General features: G+C 39.4%; 1 protein-coding gene across 1 annotated transcript; it reads right to left on the reverse strand.

The window, feature by feature from the left end:
* Nucleotides 1-241: 241 nt before the first annotated feature.
* FBXO11 (F-box protein 11) lies at nt 242-18,727 on the reverse strand. Its single transcript, XM_034978171.2, has 14 exons — nt 18,312-18,727; nt 14,488-14,728; nt 14,000-14,167; nt 12,823-13,027; nt 12,390-12,567; nt 11,292-11,516; nt 10,833-11,077; nt 9,381-9,707; nt 8,577-8,771; nt 7,487-7,792; nt 7,055-7,235; nt 6,230-6,377; nt 5,129-5,227; nt 242-4,703 (listed from the first exon to the last, which is right to left on the reverse strand). Exons 1-14 carry the CDS (start codon nt 18,406-18,408, stop codon nt 4,574-4,576), a joined length of 2,745 nt encoding a protein of 914 aa, XP_034834062.1. The 5' UTR covers nt 18,409-18,727; the 3' UTR covers nt 242-4,573.
* Between the last annotated feature and the right edge of the window lie 800 nt (nt 18,728-19,527).

A 19,527-nucleotide genomic window follows, 5' to 3' on the forward strand; every position in this document is an offset into this window, starting at 1 on the left:
AAAATTGAAAACACTAATTATTAGTTTTAATTTCTTTTGTGTGATCAAATTCACGGTTTTCAAATTTTTCCCCATATGTCTGCTATAAGACCTACCTAACTACCTGTCAAATTTCATGATTCTAGGTCAACGGGAAGTACCCTGTAGGTTTCTTGACAGACAGACATACAGACAACAAAGTGATCCTATAAGAGTTCCGGATTTCCTTTTGAGGTACGGAACCCTAAAAAGGGGAAGTAAGTAAATAAAATTCAATTTTATAATATTATATGATGTATATCACGGCTTTTACAGTGGTATTCTCAGGTATCAAGAAAATATTATCCAGATATTTTATAATCAATAAATTAAACAAACTGACAATTCAATAAATAACAATTTCACATTTTAATTCAGTTAAATAAAGCATCGGCGCCACGGCAATTTTGCTGTTACAATAATAAAGTTTCATTATTCTGTACGCGGAAACGAAAATACTTCTCTTACATATTTATGTAATTAGCGATGATCACAGTTTGAGGATATAAAAAAGCAGACACAGAACATACCGTGCTATGGAGAATTTGACAATTCGTAAATTTAATCGTGATTACTGAGTAATTTAGATTTTCATTATAGCTTATCGGCTAACTTACGACTATCCGCGATCCGGCCGCGAGCGCGGCCCCCGGCTCAACATTGCTTGTCGTCGATATCAATACCACATTTAAATTAACAATATAATAAAATATCAATTGTACCTAAGATCTTTTCCAGTTAAATATGCACATTCGTTCTTCTTTTGCATTTAATATACACAAGGGCGCCGGAACTCTCCGGAGTCCGGCCCCATCGGCGACGCGCGACGATTCCTTCTGAACATAACGTACGTACTTCATCGTAATAATTAATTAAACATACATGTTGTGATCAATAATAAAAATATAATGATACAAATTACATTAATTACTAATTTTTTTCGATTATTGTGAGACATAAATATTTACAAAGCGCATTAGGTGTAGTTAGGCGAGTCGGCCTCCTAATCACTGTTCCACCCCAACGCGAAACGAACTGGTCAAATATCTTTATTAACTAAAACGAAAACGCGAACGATCAACCCCATCAGGAGAGCTAAATAATAAGTGCTCTTATAAAAACAAAATTAAAGTCAAATAGTTAAAAAATACTTATGGTTATTTATAATACAATTAGCTAACCTGACTGTGACAGCCGCTGGCTCGAATCGATCACGTTACTTAATTATGACTTTCATCCTTCCAAGATAAATAAAAACGACATCTCCATGATTACGATAGCTATAGTAGAACGTTACGATATAGTCGCTATTCGGTATTACCTTATAAAACAAATATTACGCTCTAAATATATAAATGTGACACCGAAAGTGGGGTGATTACAATTTGGGAATGCATGATTCTACACAACGAAATACATTATTTAAGTACCGATGATAAAAACGCCCCCTACATATACAAATAGCGTATGTGTTTCGTCATCCTATATAACGTACATCGATAAATACATAATTGAACCGATTAAATGTTACCATACGACGAACATATATCAGCGACTTACGTGAATGTACAATGCGAAGTTTTAGGTAATAAAAATAGTTGCTAGAGTAGAGACTGTTGGGCTCCCGGCCAGTGCGAACCGGCAGGTAGCTAATGCAACTACGTGCAATGCCCGTACTATTTAAAAAAATATAGGTATATTAATTTTTTTCACTACCTTACATACAAACGCTGGTAGTAAGGCTGCGTACAAACTAATAGAAAACCAAGACAGAAAAACAGTTAGAATGCTAGACTTTAGTTTGGACGCTACCTCAGCGTTTTTCTAGTGCCTACCTGTTTTGGTCTTAAACATAATTATGAAAAATGCCAACGAAATTTGGTTTCACCAAATAGCCTAGTGAGAACTTAAAAATAAACATAATTTAATATAGGGAGTCAAATACTGGATACGATAATCCTTTTTACTTAGAGAAAATATATACAAATCCAATTTTTTAAATATTAGATTATGGGTATAAAATTGGCAAGCTGCATGACATGACAATCGCTCACATTTGGCGGGTGAGAAAACGTAGTATGAACGAAGCCTTAGGACCAATTCACACAGATGGCCGCGGTCGGTAGTGAAACTACCGAAAATGTAAGCCTTTAACCATATCAAGGGACATTCTTCACTAGAAATACCTAGTACTGCAATCTAGCAGCCATACGAGTGACGAGAGACGCCCAAGTCTAGGCTAGGACTAGGGCCGCTATTTTCTGAGTGTGGATTAATGAATATATGCATTCACCGGTTGAAAAACCGTTCTGCATGAATGATGCCTTAAATGCTTATTCTCATATTATAAACTCACGTTTAAATAAATCTGCGGTTTGTATTAAACACGGCTGCATGATTTATACAGTGATCGCAAAACAAGTAGTCTAATCTGAAGTTGCAATAGCAGCCTAGCAGCAGTCTGAGCAGGTTCAGCTAAGGACAAGTAACGCATTTTTGTTTGTCTATACTGTGCAGCCAAACGCCTCGTGTTCAGATCGAACTACGGGTTTTGCGATCACTGTAATATTGTCGCGATCGCGCCCGGTAAGTTTGCCTGTAACTGGGATAGGGACAAAGCAAGTTTAAAAGAAATTGGAGTATGCATTATGGCATTGTAACACTTTTGAAATGGTAACAGCTTGACTCCTAACTTCTTTCATAAATGGCAGATTGAAAACAAAACTGAAACCCATCCAAAATATCGGTTTTTCAATAAGACCATTTATAGATTTGCAATTGGGTATTAGACTCCGATTTTTTTATTACTTTATTATAAACTAGGATAAAAATAATGACGTAAACTAAAAAAACTAATTAAAACGATCAAATAACAAAAAGTTATAAGCATTTAAATATTTCTGATTAGACAGAGATAGCGATATAGAATTTTGACGTCACACCTTACTGATGCCATAGTAGGTTCGTGCGGTTTCATATAAATTTTCGTTTTGCGAGAAAGGGATAGAGGACCCTCTCACTCCAAAATTAAAATGCCTGTAACTATGTAAATATTTGTTGCATTTTAATATTTTTTTCAGCGTACTGACTATCTTTATCCTAGTTTATAATAAAGTAATATTTATCAAATTCAAAAGTAGGAAAATATCCAATTAGCAATTGAGCTTGAAGGCCGGACAGCATTACAGCGGCGCCGAGCAACGCGTCAAAATAGGGTTGTTGTCGCTGAGCAGCGCCGCTCTAGCGCGACATTGCACCATACGATATGATATTTTGACGCTTTGTGCCGCTCTATGTAGTACCGCTGTAATGCGGTCCGACCCTTAAACATTCGAACTCCACGGGCGCGGCAGATTCACGGTAATGTTATCTATACAGTATTGTAACTCGGCCGTATCTTTTAAATAAATACCTACAGCAACGCGGTACGTAAACATGCGATAGGGCTGCCCGCCTCCGGCATTTTAATTACATTTGCTTACTTTGTGTTTAAATATGTACTTGAACTTATTTTTAGTAAAAAAATCGCGCGGTTAATAAAAAAACAAAACACCGTCCGTTCGTCATTGCGGCACAGTCGCGATGATATATTGCTATAGCTCGCGTTTCGCCTGTTTGTATGTAGTTGGAATACTGCATAGATAACATTACCGTGTCAGAGTTGTAGTCTGTCAGTGTCCTGCATGGGCTGTGGCTCTACCGCGGCCTACTCTCTACAATGTCACGATCGCAATCATCTCTGATTGGTTAATGCTCGCTCATTATTGGCCACAATGCATTGTTGTAACAAGAATCGCACAAATTCAGCCAATCAGAACAATTGAGATTGTAATAATGATTGATGCAGGTTTTAGACAATCGCCCTACAGGTGGCCCCTTTTCGACACTTGTATGGACGAAATGTCAAGCCAATAGCTGATTGTACTTTGACTGTACTTTTGAATGAGTTAAAACGAGACAGATTTATGTCTGACACTCATTTGTCTCGTTTTAACAGTGGTTTAAGCCTGAGCAAAGTCAAAGTATGCTCTACAGCTCCCCGTCCTTAATATACGCGCAGTGGGAGCATAGATTCAATATCCGGCCGTAAGTAGCTTATCAACAGATTATTCATCAGGCTTTGCACGCTGCTTTAGTTACACTGTCGGCTGACCACATGAAGGGCAGTGCTTGGATGTGGCACTGTTCAGCTGGCCATGAGCGTGTGCGACTCCATGGGTCCGGCTGAGTCGTACAGCGTGTCCGTGTCCTGCTTGGGCTCACCCACCCAAGTCCATAGATCGTAATTTGACTTTGTTTAAATGAGTTAAAACGAGACAGATTTATGTCTGACACTCATTTGTCTCGTTTTAACAGTTTCATAAGCTAGAGCAAAGTCAAAGTGCGCTCTACAGCTCCCTATCTTTAATATACGCGCAGTGAGAGCATAGATTCAATATCCGGCCGTAAAGTAGCTTATCGACAGATTACAGATATTATTCATCAGGCTTTGCACGCTGCATTAGTTACACTGTGGACTGGTCACATGGAGGGCAGTGCTCGGATGCGGCACTGTTCAGTTGACCATGAGCGTGTGCGACTCCATGGGCGCGGCCGAGTCGTACAGCGTGTCCGTGTCCTGCGTGGGCTCACCCTGCAGCTGGCACTGGTTGGACAGCGTGCCTGCGCCGCAGTCACAGAAAAATCTGGAACAATATACATAGAATCAATACATATTGTTAAATTTTTATTTTCATAAATTAATATTTGAAGCTGTATTGACTAAAATTTAAAGGATACAAAATCTTGGTTTGGCACAAATGTAGAAATATTTTGTTAAACAAGCCATGAATCATGATACTAAAATTTTAACATCTATAAATAATAACTTTTGGCGGTATTGTCCGTCTTGCCCCGACTTGAACCAATAATATTATCTCAGTCCTCAGGCCGAGAAATAAACGTAATTAAATGGCATGCCATTTCATCGAAGAACCTCGCTACGATTTTACTATTTAAATAAAAAAGTACCGTGACTAACTGACAGACAACACACGACCTAAAGCAATAAAACTAAATTAATCACTTGATAGATATTGCTTACACAGAAAAATTTAATAAAGTTTCTAACCTGTCATGACGAATAAATTCCACATCGTGTCCCGAGTGGCAGGTTTTGATACAATTGACACATATAGCGTTACGATCTGTCGTGTTACACGTCTGGCACCTAGAACACATATGATTAACATTAGAATACCAGAATGCAATGTCTCGTCTTCCACGCGGACCCTGGCAGGTCCTGGGTAACTGCTCAGGGCGTTAATAATCCAAGAATCTATTATTCATAATAGTTACATACAAATCTATATCTACCTAGCACCTCGTCCATTATAACGTCGCGTACTTTTAACGTCACACTGAAACTGACTGATGACTACGCACTGACTGACACAACTCTTCGCAGAGTCGCCTTTGAGAAGAACAGTCTTTTGAGAGTTTGTTCGCTAGTGCGATGTCAATCGATTTTAGTGATTATCAATTAATTTAGTGCGCTTTATCATAATCGCAGAGAAAAAGCTGATTAATTTCCTTTCTGATTTGTTTCCACAACTTACAAAATTCTATTGTTATATTTGTACAGGGTGTTACCAGAACGCTGGCAAAAACGAGGACAGGTGATAGATGATTACTGATATGATAAGCACAAAAAAACGCGAAAAAAAATATTAAAAAATCTTATAATTTTGTAACAGTTTACGATATATTGCAAATAAAACATCTGACTGACGCTAGAAGTAAGTTGCGTTAGTAGGATACTTGGAGTCAATGCCGCGTCGTACACGGGGCATTGACTCCGAGTTTTGCACGCTATACATTGCGGGTTTGAAAAATACAAACTCACTAAAACTACAAAATGAGGCAAATAGTTATTGGTATTGGATTGTGTTTAGAAAACAATAACGCTAAGTTTTTGCTAGCATTCTGGTTACACCCAGTATCAGTACCATTATTATAAATGCGAAAGTGTGTTTGTTTGTTGGTTTGTCCTTCAATCACGTTGCAACGGATTGACGTGATTTTTTGTCTGGGTATAGATAAAGACCTGGAGTGACATAGGCTACTGTTTATCCCGGAAAATCAAAGAGTTCCCACGGAATTTTTAAAAACCTCATTCCATGCAGACGAAGTCGCGGGCATCAGCTAGTAGGAAACATAATATTGTATGTACCTGTAGAAGTCGTGCATAGGGAAGGAGGTGTAGGAGGAGATCTTGTAGAGGCACTGTCCGCCGCCCACCGCCTTCTCCACCGCGTCCTGGTTGCTGAAGATCTTGTTGCCGCGCACCAGCGGCGACACGCCCGACGCCAGGCACAGACCTGCAAACATCACGTACGGATGATTTTAAGCTTATTTTATGTTTTAACGACATATTATAATGTAGATAACGAATACATATTGAGTCCCGTCGTGACCACAACCCATGAAACTGGGTCGAAATCATCAAATTAATCGTGGCATGTACCCATCTACATTGTAATATATCACGTACGGATTAAATTACCAAAAAGATCATGCATGTAATTATGTTTCTTCACATTACATGTACAGAATTTCAAACATTTCTCTAAATGGAATTACATACCAAAACTCTCAATATTAAAAAGATAAGTATAAAGAAACATGTATGATGTACATTACATAAAACCAAGGACTCATGTCCAGTGTCATACTAATTTTCATCTAACACAACTTTTGTTCAGAAGCGCCATTCTATAATTTGTTGCATACAACATATTATTATACAAAATTTTTGACTGAAATAAAATTATAATTCTTAATTTAGGATATGCGCAACTTATTAATGAATGAATTATATTAAGAAAAATAAATATGTAAATGTAATGTATATACCCACTAGGTGGACATACGTCAAACGAGTCACAGGGAGCCGCTGCACTCAGATGGAGCAAGACTGCCGTGTGGATGTCCTTACCCTTACCTATGTCCCGCAGTGGACTTCTATCGGCTGATATTAATTTTTCGGTCCCCTTACCTCCAAACCTATTGTTGAATATCTGATTGTGTTCTAGGGTAGCTGTCGCATTATTGGTGATCTCGACGCCCGCGGCGAGGCCGTCGAAGATGCGGTTACGTCGCAACACGGGGTGGCTCTGCGTTGAGATTAAAACACCCGCTTGTGCGTTGCGAAATATATCGTTCTCCTCCAATACACCCTGGAAAATGAAAAATCTCTTTAGTGTTATACTAATCCAGTCAAAAAGTCACTGCCTAACACCATAATTTTGTACTGATTTTTTTATAAATGCTTTTAATGTAGATAATGGGTACATACCACGATTAATTTGATGTTTTTATTTGTCGTTATTTCAACCCAATTGCACGGGTCGTGGTCACGACGGGAATGCGGTGAATTATAATTATATTATAGAATTATAAATAATATAGCTTTCAAAAAGAAATTCACCTTGCCACCATTAAAAATACAGATGCCACCATCACGCCCATCAAAAATCTTGTTCCTCTTGAGCGTGGGATTTGAGTCAGTCTTTATCCATACACCGGCCATGGCGTTATCGAAGATCTCATTCTGCTCCAACAACCCTAGACCCCCGTTGTAGACTAGAACGCCACCATTCTGCCCGCCCCATATCTTGTTGCCACGGATGACAGGGTTACTCCCTGTCCTTATTTGTACTCCTGAGTATAGGTGGTTAAATATATCATTATCTTCTAGTTTACCGTGGCCGTTGTCGTAAAAATACACGCCAACCTGAGAATGTAGGAATAACTGTGTTTAGTGTACAGATTAAAACATAATTATATTATAACTAGCTTATGCTCGCGACTTCGTCCGCGTGAACTACACAAATTTCAAACCCCTATTTCACCACCTTAGGGGTTGAATTTTCAAAAATTGCGTTGCGTTGATAGATCAGTCAGTCAGTCAGTCACCATTTCCTTTTATATATTTAGATTGATAGCATGAATAGCATATAATTATATAATATATTTATTCAAAGCCAAAATCAATCATTTATTCAAATTGGGTACTAATTGTACCCAAAAATAAGTACACTTTTTGATGGTCAGTTGCTGAATTTACAAAATTGAGTGAACCTGTTGTAACACAGGGTTAAGCCAGTGGTAATCCAGACTTTGGCCAATGTTTTATCACAAACCAAATTCTCCTCAATACACCCCTGCCCCTTCTTGTATATGTTATAGATGCCCCCATGTTGCCATGGTGGATCTTAAGACCCATAATGAGGCATCCTTGTCATGTTTACATTTGTGATAAATATGGCCATGTTTTGAGTAAATATTGACCTGTTTCCCTGACCCTGACTGAATTCGATTACGTCACAACACAAGCGTGGATTCAGTGGTAATCCAGACTCCATCCAATGTATTAGCATACACTCATTTTCTTCAATACGCTCCTGCCCCTTCTCTTGTATGGAGATGCAAGTACTGCCCAAGTCCCTATTCCTTCTCATGTTTATATTTCTAAGAAATAAGGCCAATTTTTAGTTAGTTTAGAGTTTTACACTGACCTGTTTCCCTGAGTGAATTCGATTACGTCGCAACACAGGCGTGGACCCAGTAGTGATCCAGACGCCGGCCAGTGTGTTAGCGTAGACCTCATTCTCCTCAATGAGCCCCTGCCCCTTCTCATGTACGTAAATGCCCCCATGTTGGCCATGGTGGATCTTATTGTGCCTCACTATGGGGTCACTATTTGTGCGTATCTGAAAATCATTTCTCCTATGAGATGAAATGATTAAAACAATAATTATTATTATTGTTATACGAAAATGATAACTGTTATTTACCAACATGACGTTATGGACACTGGTTAGTTTTTCTCAGTAGTCTGGTGTTTACTCAGTAGTATGATTGTGTTAATCATAAAATTTTAGCGGCGATCGAGCAAAAAATATACTTTCAGCCGCGCTCAGAGTCGCTTAATCGTTACTTAAGATTGAGTTAAAACGAGACAGCTATATCTCTATCATAAATCTGTGACACAATCTGAGACAGATTTATGATAGAGATATAGCTGTCTCGTTTTAACTCAATCTTAAGTAACGATTAAGCGACTTTGAGTGCGGCTGTTAGACAAGCAATTGACTTATTGCTAGCAGTCAGTTAAAAAAGTGTGTTTTTCGAACATGTTTTTTCATGTTTTGCGACTATTTTCACAAAAAATTAATCAAGAGCACATATTTCTCAGTAACTCCAATTTATAAGCAAGTAAATGAAAGTTACAAGTGATTATTTATAAAATCTTCGGCAACATGAGTTGACGTAATATTTTCGGCGTTGGACAGTCTCTTACAGTATATTATATCACTAACCTGTATGCCTGCTAAAGCGTTCCCATAGATGTTGTTGTGCTCAATAAGTCCACGGCCCTCCCCGAATATGTACACGCCTCCCTGGTGTCCATTGTAGATCTCATTGCGCCGTATGGTGGGATTGCTGTTGGACGTGATCCAGACGCCCGCGAAGTTGTTGGAGTGTATCTTATTATCTATGAACTGGCCGAGGCCAGACTCGTGGACGTATATGCCCCCGGTCTGTCCGTGGTGGATCTCGCAATGTACTACGGTGGGATTCGCGCCGGCCTTCACTTCGAAACCGGCGATTCTGTTGTTGTGGATGTCATTTGCTTCGAAATAGCCCTGAAAATATTATTTTGGACTAAATCACTAAGTATTTTATTTTTATACTAGACTGGCTGATCCCCGCGGCTTCGCCCGCGTGTATATAATATAGCATATGTCACTCAGGAATATTGTAGCTTTCTATTGGTGAAAGAATTTTCAAAATCAGTCCAGTAGTTCCAGAGATTACCCCCTACAAACAAACTTAACGACATTACCTCTTTATAATATTAGTATAGATAGTATAGACTGTAGATGATGATAATTTAGGCTTTTCAATTCAATTCAATTCCCAATTATTGGCTTTTAGGTGTGCCAGCTGGGGAGGTTTTTCAAATATAGGCCACTTTTATCCCATATTTTCTGGAATAAAAAGTAGCCAATACATATATCAAGGATGCAAGTTATCTCTACACTAAATAGATGATGCCCGCGATTTCGTCCGCATAAGTTTCGGTTTCGGATTTCATTATCCTGGTACAGCCCTATATTCTAACTAGCTGTTGTGCACTAAAAACTCACCAAGCCATTCTCGAAGGTGAAAATGCCGACGTCTCGTCCGTGGTGTATGTGGTTGCGGCGCATGATAGGGTTGGCGAAGTTCTTGACCCCGGATGCCGGCGAGCGCGTTGCGGGATATCTCATTGTCCTGTTAGCTTCCCTGGGCGTAGTCCGTAACGTACAGCACAGCCCTACATTCTAACTAGCTGTTGTGCACTAAAAACTCACCAAGCCATTCTCGAAGGTGAAAATGCCGACGTCTCGTCCGTGGTGTATGTGGTTGCGGCGCATGATAGGGTTGGCGAAGTTCTTGACCCCGGATGCCGGCGAGCGCGTTGCGGGATATCTCATTGTCCTGTTAGCTTCCCTGGGCGTAGTCCGTAACGTACAGCACAGCCCTACATTCTAACTAGCTGTTGTACACTAAAAACTCACCAAGCCATTCTCGAAGGTGAAAATGCTGACGTCTCGTCCGTGGTGTATGTGGTTGCGGCGCATTATAGGGTTGGCGAAGTTCTTGACCCCGGATGCCGGCGAGCGCGTTGCGGGATATCTCATTGTCCTGTTAGCTTCCCTGGGCGTAGTCCGTAACGTACAGCACAGCCCTACATTCTAACTAGCTGTTGTGCACTAAAAACTCACCAAGCCATTCTCGAAGGTGAAAATGCCGACGTCTCGTCCGTGGTGTATGTGGTTGCGGCGCATGATAGGGTTGGCGAAGTTCTTGACCCAGATGCCAGCGAGCGCGTTGCGGGATATCTCATTGTCCTGGTAGGCGCCCTGGGCGTAGTCCGTAACGTACAGCCCTACGTTCTCGCAGTCGCTGATGTCGCAGTGCTTGATCACTGGGTTGGCGCCCGCGCCGCTAACGCATACAGCTGCACCCACTGTTTACGATAAATAATTCTTGTTTAAAATCATTTTAGTTCTCTTTCTGATGCAAGTCTTACGGTCTTCGAACCACGTCATCATTATCGATATTGTAATTGATATCACAAGACTGTTTGATCTGTGTACGTTACCTAAATAAATGCTATGTTTACGCATAACATTTTTTTATGAATTTTTTTTTGTTACTGGGTTAACAAAGAAATGGCTTACCAACACTGGCGCTCCGTATAATACAATGGTCGACGGTGGGAGAGCAGTTGTCGGAGACCTCCAGGCAGTAGTGCTTGTGGTGCTGCATGGTGCTGGTGGCGTCTGGCGAGAACTTGAGGGTCATGTGGCCCGCGTAGGCACGGTTGGCGCCCTCCGCGAACGTGAGAGTCGACTCCGCTTCACGTTCCAGGACAACGGACTCCGCGACGTTGCCTGGGGCACAACCTGGAAAAATGTAGTGTTAATACTGGCCTTTAAATATACTGAGAACAAAGTTATTGCGGGACAATCCACAGTTGTGCACACACCACAATATCATTCAATACACATGGAAGCTAAAAACTTTAAATGTTTTTCTTTTTCATTTAAGTAGGACCTATTTTTTCAATAGCTGTGATTAGGGCAAAAAACTGATGTTTCAGTAACTCAAGCTCATAAGGGTCTAATGGCTGCAAGCTGCTTGCCAATGCCTCACTATGCCAGTTCAATTAATTATCATAGAACATGCTTGATTGAATTGATTTGATGAGAAATGATTCAGTTGATTCTTTGCATTTCTACATTCAAATCAAAAACGTTTTTTATTGAAAAAATTGATTTTGATAAAAGTGTTTACAAGTTATGCTCTGAATTGATTCTTTGTTTAGATCCAAGCACAAAATTAGCGTACATAAGCCTTGTTCGTCAATTACAATTTCACGGATACACGTTCACACGACTTTGTTTGACGCCAGTCAGACTCCCAGTCCTCTGTTAAAATAAGATTACTAAGAAGTCCACAATACAGATTTACCTAGTGTGGACCACCAGGAAACCTTACTTGTTATAAACCTTTTAAACCTTTCTTGCATATAAAGATTTTTTAGGACTCTGTATCTCCAGAACCTTGTAGGATCACTTCATTGTTGATCTCTCTATCAAGACCCATGAAGGAAATCAAAACCTATAGGGCTCATTGACCTAGAATCATGAAAGGCAGGTAGCAATATCTTACAGCACAAGTAAATAGAAAAATCTGAAAGTTGTGAATTTGTGGTACATCACAAAAAAAGTGGCCAGTTTTTTTTTTAAATTGTAATAGTAATAGTTGGGTCTCACCAATGAGCTGCACGTCGGTGTCGATGGCGAGGCACTCCTCCTGGTAGAGGCCGGCGTGCACGAACACGAGAGCGGGCTGCGGCGCGGCGGCCGCGCGCCGGCAAGTGCACGCGCCCGCGCCACACGCGCACGCCGCGCCGCCGCCGCCGCTCCGCTCCTCTACGTACTCCAGAGACGCCTGCTTATAATAAAAACATGATATTAAGACTTAAGAGTACTAATAAGAGAAGATTTTATATGATTGATGAATCTACAAACAAACAAAGATTCTAAATAACAAACCTACGAGTTTCTTGCTGGTTCCTTCCTCAGTAGGAAAGGCATACTGAACCAGTGGTAGATGCATTTGACGATTCTAAAGTACTTGTAAAAGTGCATTTGATAAAAATATTTCTACTCTTTTCTAAAAAAAATATTTCTATTCAATTCTAACCCTAATAGTGTTGAAGTGCTTGATGCGCGAGTCCTTCTTGGGGCGGAAGTTGGGGCGCACGTGGATGCCGTAGTAGAGCTGGCGGAAGCTCTCCTTCCACGGGTTGTCGGCGTCGCACTCGTCCGCCGCCACGAACTCGAACTGGCACGGCGCGGGGTGCATCAGTGGAGTGTCGTATTCAAACACCGATTGGTACAGGCTTTTCCTGTACAATTAAAAATTAATAGCGTAGTTATCAATACTAATATTATAAACTAGATGATGCCCGCGACTTCGTCCGCGTGGGTTTAGGTTTTTAAAAATCCCATGGGAACTCATTGATTTTCGGGGATAAAAAGTAGCCTATATCCTTCCCCAGGATATAAGTTAACTCTGTACTAAATTTCATCAAAATCGGTTGAACGGTTGGGCCGTGAAAAGCTAGCAGGCAGACAGACAGACAGACACACTTTCGCATTTATAATATTAGTATGGATTTATAATTTATTTCCACAAAAACAAAAAATTAGGTACAATGGTGATTTCTTCGTGCTCGTAAGCGCTTGGCGGCTTGTCTGAGCACTGCACATTCCTCTGTCGTTAGCTTATCAAATGCATGCCTGAGTTCTCCATAATGTTCTCAAAGGGGTGTGAGTGAAGTCTGCTAATCTGAGAAGAGCCCCATGCTGACCCAGTTTTATCCTGGAATATCAACCTGGTTTCACACAGGATTTTTAAAAATCTAAACACAAATGAAGATCATCTAACAATAAAATGTGTTGTTATTTACTTTTATTACCATGTAAAAATTGCAAATGGCTTTATTTATCCTGAGTTTTACCAAGACTAGAATAGACTAAATGTGAATAATGCATTTAAACTTTTGCTGGTATATTTTGCAAATATCTGACCCCTACTAAATAAAATCATCTTTCACACACTAAATATTGTATAGTGATTGTAACAACTGTATCTCTGCTCAGTAGAACCAAAAACAATTTTTCTTACTCACATAAAAGTTTTACAACTTCTGCAATCAGCTCAGGCCTCAGGTCTAGTCTATTTGAATTACAGCTATAAATATAAATAACTAGACTAGACTCACGTGATTAGTCGGAGAGTGCCCGACCAGTTCCGAACCTGTCCGCGCGTTAAACGCTAAAACAGCTAGCTTTGTTTATCGTGGACAAAAACTTACCACAACTCAGTGTCATTGGCAATAGTGTTGAACCGCTTGCACACCTGCGCGACGCGGCACAGGTCGCGCTCGGTGAGGTGCGACAGGATGCACAGCAGCACCTCATCAGGCAGCTCATATTGCAAGTACTGCGACACATTGCACACGTCCACGCCCTGGGACAGAGATCTACGAAAAAACGATAAGTTATAGTAATGTCGCCATAAGGTGGCCGGCTTATCGGTGTTTTAGGGATGGAAATGTATGTACGCGCATAACTTCCGAACTACTGCATCAAATTGGTTAATTTATTTTTGGTTGTCAGAACAAGGTATGTATGAAAGATTTTTTTTAGAAAATCCATGGGAAAAGACAGTGCCCGCAGGACGTGGACGAATTCGCGGGCAACAGCTAGTAATATTATAAAGTTTGCGAAAAGAGCCGATTGACGTATTTTTTTTAAATAATGAATTAATTCCCGTGCAAGTGAGAAAAAGTAAGTTACTCACGTCCTGGGCCTCTTCCTGGCCGGCAGCGAGCAGGCGCCCGAGGGCCCGGGCTCGTGGTAGGCGGGCGGCGACTTGCGGCGCAGGTCGTACGGGCTGTGGTGGCCCGCAGTAGTGGCGGCGGCCGCGGCCGGCACCGGAGGGGAGCCACCGCCGCCGCTGCCGCTCGGCCCCGCACAGGCAGTGGCCGCCATTGCGCTCCCTGTCACGTTATTAGGACACGGCACTGATTCACATGGCTCACCTATAAATGAAAATACTTTCTATACATCCTTTCATACGGGAACTAGAGGTTTCTCCGTAGGGAACCAGGGTAAACAACATCGCTTAATGGATTGTGAAGCTGAAGTGACAATGGTCAGGACGCAACGTTTGACAAACCAATAGACATTGGGGTTCCTAGGTGCTAGAATGAAGACCTCACACCAGAAAGAGCAGCTTTTCAAGGACTTAATTTAATTATTGTATTGTAGTTAAAATTGCAATTATTATTTACCAGCTGCAACCTAACAGTCAATTCAAATTTTTTAAATTTTTCTCTCCGTAAGAACCGAACCATCCAACCATCGAAATCGGTTCAGCTGTTCTCGAGATCAGCAACACATTTAGCGATTCATTTTTATATATAGAAAGATTGTCTAAATTTTTAGTACTTGCTACAACAGTGGAAGGGTCTCAGTCAGAGGATAACATTGACATTGAATGTATCAAGTTTGATGCTAGAGGGTAAAAATATCAACAATTACTTACATCTTTTTCTTTTATTATTGCAAATTGTTTTTGGCTATTTTATTATTCAACATCTGTTTAGTTAGTATTTTCTGTTGTTTTGTTAAAATAATATTTTAAGTACTTTTGACACAAGTTTTACATTTTTTATCTAATTGTTCAACTAAATCTTATATTAGACTAAATCTTGACTTGCTGCCAAACACTTGACCTATTTAAGAGATAATTTACTCATACAAAAAGGTAAGAAAACATCATTCACATGATATGATTAGCAAGAATAGCCAATTTAATTTAATTACACTTATTTGGCTTTTAAGGATTGATTGAACTTTGCAAATACTACTACAAATAGGATAAAGATTACATCTAAGTTTTTTCAATACTATATTATAGATTTGCAGTTGTTTGAGATGCATTTGTATGCCTATTGAAATTACTGTTTAGTAGGTACAGTAGTTATGAAAAAATTGAGGTGATATAGTAGATGCAAACTACAATTTAAACAATTTCAGATATGTCAGGGTTGTATCATTGCACTATACGTAGCCAAAGCAAAATTATTGTTATAACAGTTCTTAACCTACTAACCCGATTATTGTCAAAATTGTAATGTAATATTTGCTTAGATAAGAGATAAAATCATACATTCCATCAAAACTAGTTTTTACAGTGATAAATAGCATGTGCAAAACAAGTTTGACAACCTCCCTGGCGCAGTGGTGAGCGCTGTTGTCTTATTAGTGGGAGGTCCCAGGTTCAATTCCCAGCAGGGGGTTGGAATTTTATAATATCTAAATTTCTGGTCTGGTCTGGTGGGAGGCTTCAGCCGTGGCTAGTTACCACCCTACCGGCAAAGCCGTGCCACCAAGTGATTTGACATTCCGGTACAATGCTGTGGAGAAACCAAAGGGGTATGGGTTTAATAAAAACTGCCATCCAGGTTAGCCCGCTTCCATCTTAGACTGCATTATCACTTACCACCAGGTGAGATTGCTGTCGAGGCCTAACTTGTATCTGAATTTAAAAATACTGGCCAAGTGCGAGTCAGGCTCGCGCATCGAGGTTCCATACTACAGTCATATTTTTTCAACATTTTGCACGATAATTCAAAAACTATGATACATAAAAATAAATAAAAATCTGTTTTAGAATGCACAGGTGAAGCCCTTTCATATGATACCTCACTTGATATAGTTATCTTACTTCGAAAATTGAAAATACTAATTGTTAGTTTATGACCACAAATATATTTTTTTTGTATGATGTAACCACAAATGCCGGCTATAAGACCCACCTTCCTGCCAAATTTCATGATTCTAGGTCAACGGGAAGTACCCTGTAGTTTTCTTGACAGACAGACAGACAACAAAGTGATCCTATAAGGGTTCCGTTTCTCCTTTTGAGGTACGGAACCCTAAAAAGTAGTTCAATAGGAACATGAGGCATGACTGCATTATTGTAGAAAAACAGATTTCAACTGGGTTTGTGAATTTAATCCTTGCTTTAGTATAAACCGCTATGATGCAACTTCAGACAGTACTTCATCTATACTAATATTGTAAATGCAAAATTGTGTTTGTCTGTTAACTTACCTTTTAAGGACAAGTCTGCTAGTGAATTATATTTTATAGTACTAAACTCTGTTATAATTAGGTTAACTATACTGTACATTAACTTTATCAAAAAACTAGCTTATGCTCGTGACTTTTTCTGTGTGGACTACACAAATTTCAAACCCATATTTCACCCCCTTAGGGATCGAATTTTCAAAAATCTTTTCTTAGCGGTTGCCTACGTCATAATAGCTATCTGCATGCCAAATTTCAGCCCGGTCTGTCCAGTAGTTTGAGCTGTGTTGATAGATCAGTCAGTAAGTCAGTCAGTTCAGGTTGCTTGAAGCAAGAGAAGAGGATTTTAACAGCTTAATTTTCATATGGAATACTATTACAGACACCTTTCTGTCAATTTGTATTAATAAAATTATTCTAGATTTTCATTCAAGTTAATTTATTTAAAGCGGTGAGATGAAAGCCGTGATAGCCTAATGGTTAAGACTCCTTCTTTTCAGGAGGTCACTTCTAACTTTTCGGAGTTATGTGCGTTTTAAGAAATTAAATATCACATGCTTTAACCCTGAAAGAAAACATCGTAAGGAATCCTGCATGCCTGAGAGTTCTCTATGATGTTCTTACAGGTGTGTGAAGTTTGCCAATCCGCACTTGGCCAGCATGGTAGACTATGGCCAAACCCTTCTCATTCTGAGAGAAGGCTGCTGCTCAGTAGTGAGCTGGCGACGCGTTTATCATGATGATGAAAAGTTAGAGGTGCGTGCCCGGGATCGAACCCCCGACCTCCGATTAGAAGGTGGACGTCCTAACCACTAGGCTATCACAGCTTATAGGCTATAGTGATTAATAAGGGTTAATATTATCACTATAGACTACACAGTAAGTATATGGTAATACAACATAGACCTAATCACCTAACCACTAGGCTATCACAGCTTTTACTCACTATTCACTACAATAAAATTTTAACTCCAAAATTATGATAGAAAATTCATGAAAAATGTTTTGTTTACACAATATCAGTATAATATCTGATAAAGCCCACCACAATGAGTCATGTCAACCATTTATGAAGTACAACAAAATATTAAAGTAAAAATATTGATGTTTGAAATTGAATGCATTCAGATATTCCTCCATCGTTTCCGAACAGCTGTTTCGTCATGCTGTATAAAATTAGTCTTCATCTACCAAATCAATACTCATATTGCGCAAAATGTCACTGAAATGCGCTATACAATATTATTGACAACTAGAAAATTAAAATTTTACGAAGCATACGCTTAGCGTTCAAAGTTTCAGCGGTTTCAATGAATGATGATTTTGATATCAAGCTTCGACATATGTAACGAAATTAATTCAAATATTACAAAATGTTCATACACTTTGCCATTTCCTCTCAGACGTTGAGTAAAGGCAAATATAATTGCACATCTAAATAAAGTTGCACATCAATGAAAATGTCGATAATGAGCCGTTTGTAATACTTGGGACTTGGAGCAACAGCAGACGACCCGGATAACTTACTCGATTGGGTCCTGGATGGCAATGGTATCCGATGTCCACCTTTTCTTCGCGATCTACGGACGTAAGAACGCGAAGAAGAAAACGAGGCACTAGGCATTATTTCTTATATTTCTTATTTTCACTAGAATTCAGTCTAAACAAAGGAGACACCCGCACCAATACCGTCGGCCATTTTCTGTTTAGAATAGATTGGGGAACCGAAACAGGAAATCAAAATTGTACCACATCAGTCACCGCTAAGCGACAATTTTACTATTTCACAAATATTGCACTAACCACTAATACTAAATATAATGATCATTAACTCATAAAATCATTATTTAACAAATTACGATAAAAATTCACACTACCCTAAAAGCAAAGGGCGACTCTCCTGTAAGAAAAATATGGCGGATTTCTAATTAACATGGCGGGGGCGATACTAGTGCCATCTAGCAAAAAAACAGATCGGTAGCTTTCATAGAGATCAAGCTTTATTGTATTTAGCAATGCATTCAAAATAAATTATTGTTCTTTTGACAAATCGATTATTAATCAATGAAAATTAACAAACAATCGATCTAACTATGAATGGTTAGTAAAATATTCCCGTCATGTTAAGTATAGGGTTCTGTTTGTAGGGTTCGGCACCCGAGTCCCGAAGGTTGTCAACGGGACCCAGAAGCCTCCGCCGTCAGTCTGTCCATGCGTCTGTCTGTGAGCGGGATGTACCTCATGAACCATATACCTACATATATACATAGGTCATAGGTGTAACCCATAGATTATCTACTATTAGGTGTAACCTGAAATTTTCACAGACTGTGTATTTCTGTTGCCGTTATATCAATAAATGATTAGGTCATAGATTAGTTATTGGTCTCGCTCATGAATTAGGTATATTACGTCGATGCAACAAATACCTACTAAAAAACTATAGCACTGCAGTCCCTTCGTGAGTCGTGACCACGACTAGTGCAACCGACAGAGACAAAAATAGACACTGGTAGTTAGATAAAAATCGCCAAATTAATCGTAGTATGTACTCGTTTAATACAATAACTTATAATTAAAACACAAAATATGCTTCAAATAATTAATTATAAAAATTCGAAATGGCCGCTATGAAAATAAAAAGGTAGGTAGTTACATGGTACAAAACCCTTCGTGTGCGAAGCTGACTCGCATTTTTGACTTGATCGATTTTTCTCCTTTATCCAGAATACATAACATATAG

This window comes from Maniola hyperantus, chromosome 18, assembly GCF_902806685.2.
Source record: "Maniola hyperantus chromosome 18, iAphHyp1.2, whole genome shotgun sequence".
NCBI lineage: Eukaryota > Metazoa > Arthropoda > Insecta > Lepidoptera > Nymphalidae > Maniola > Maniola hyperantus.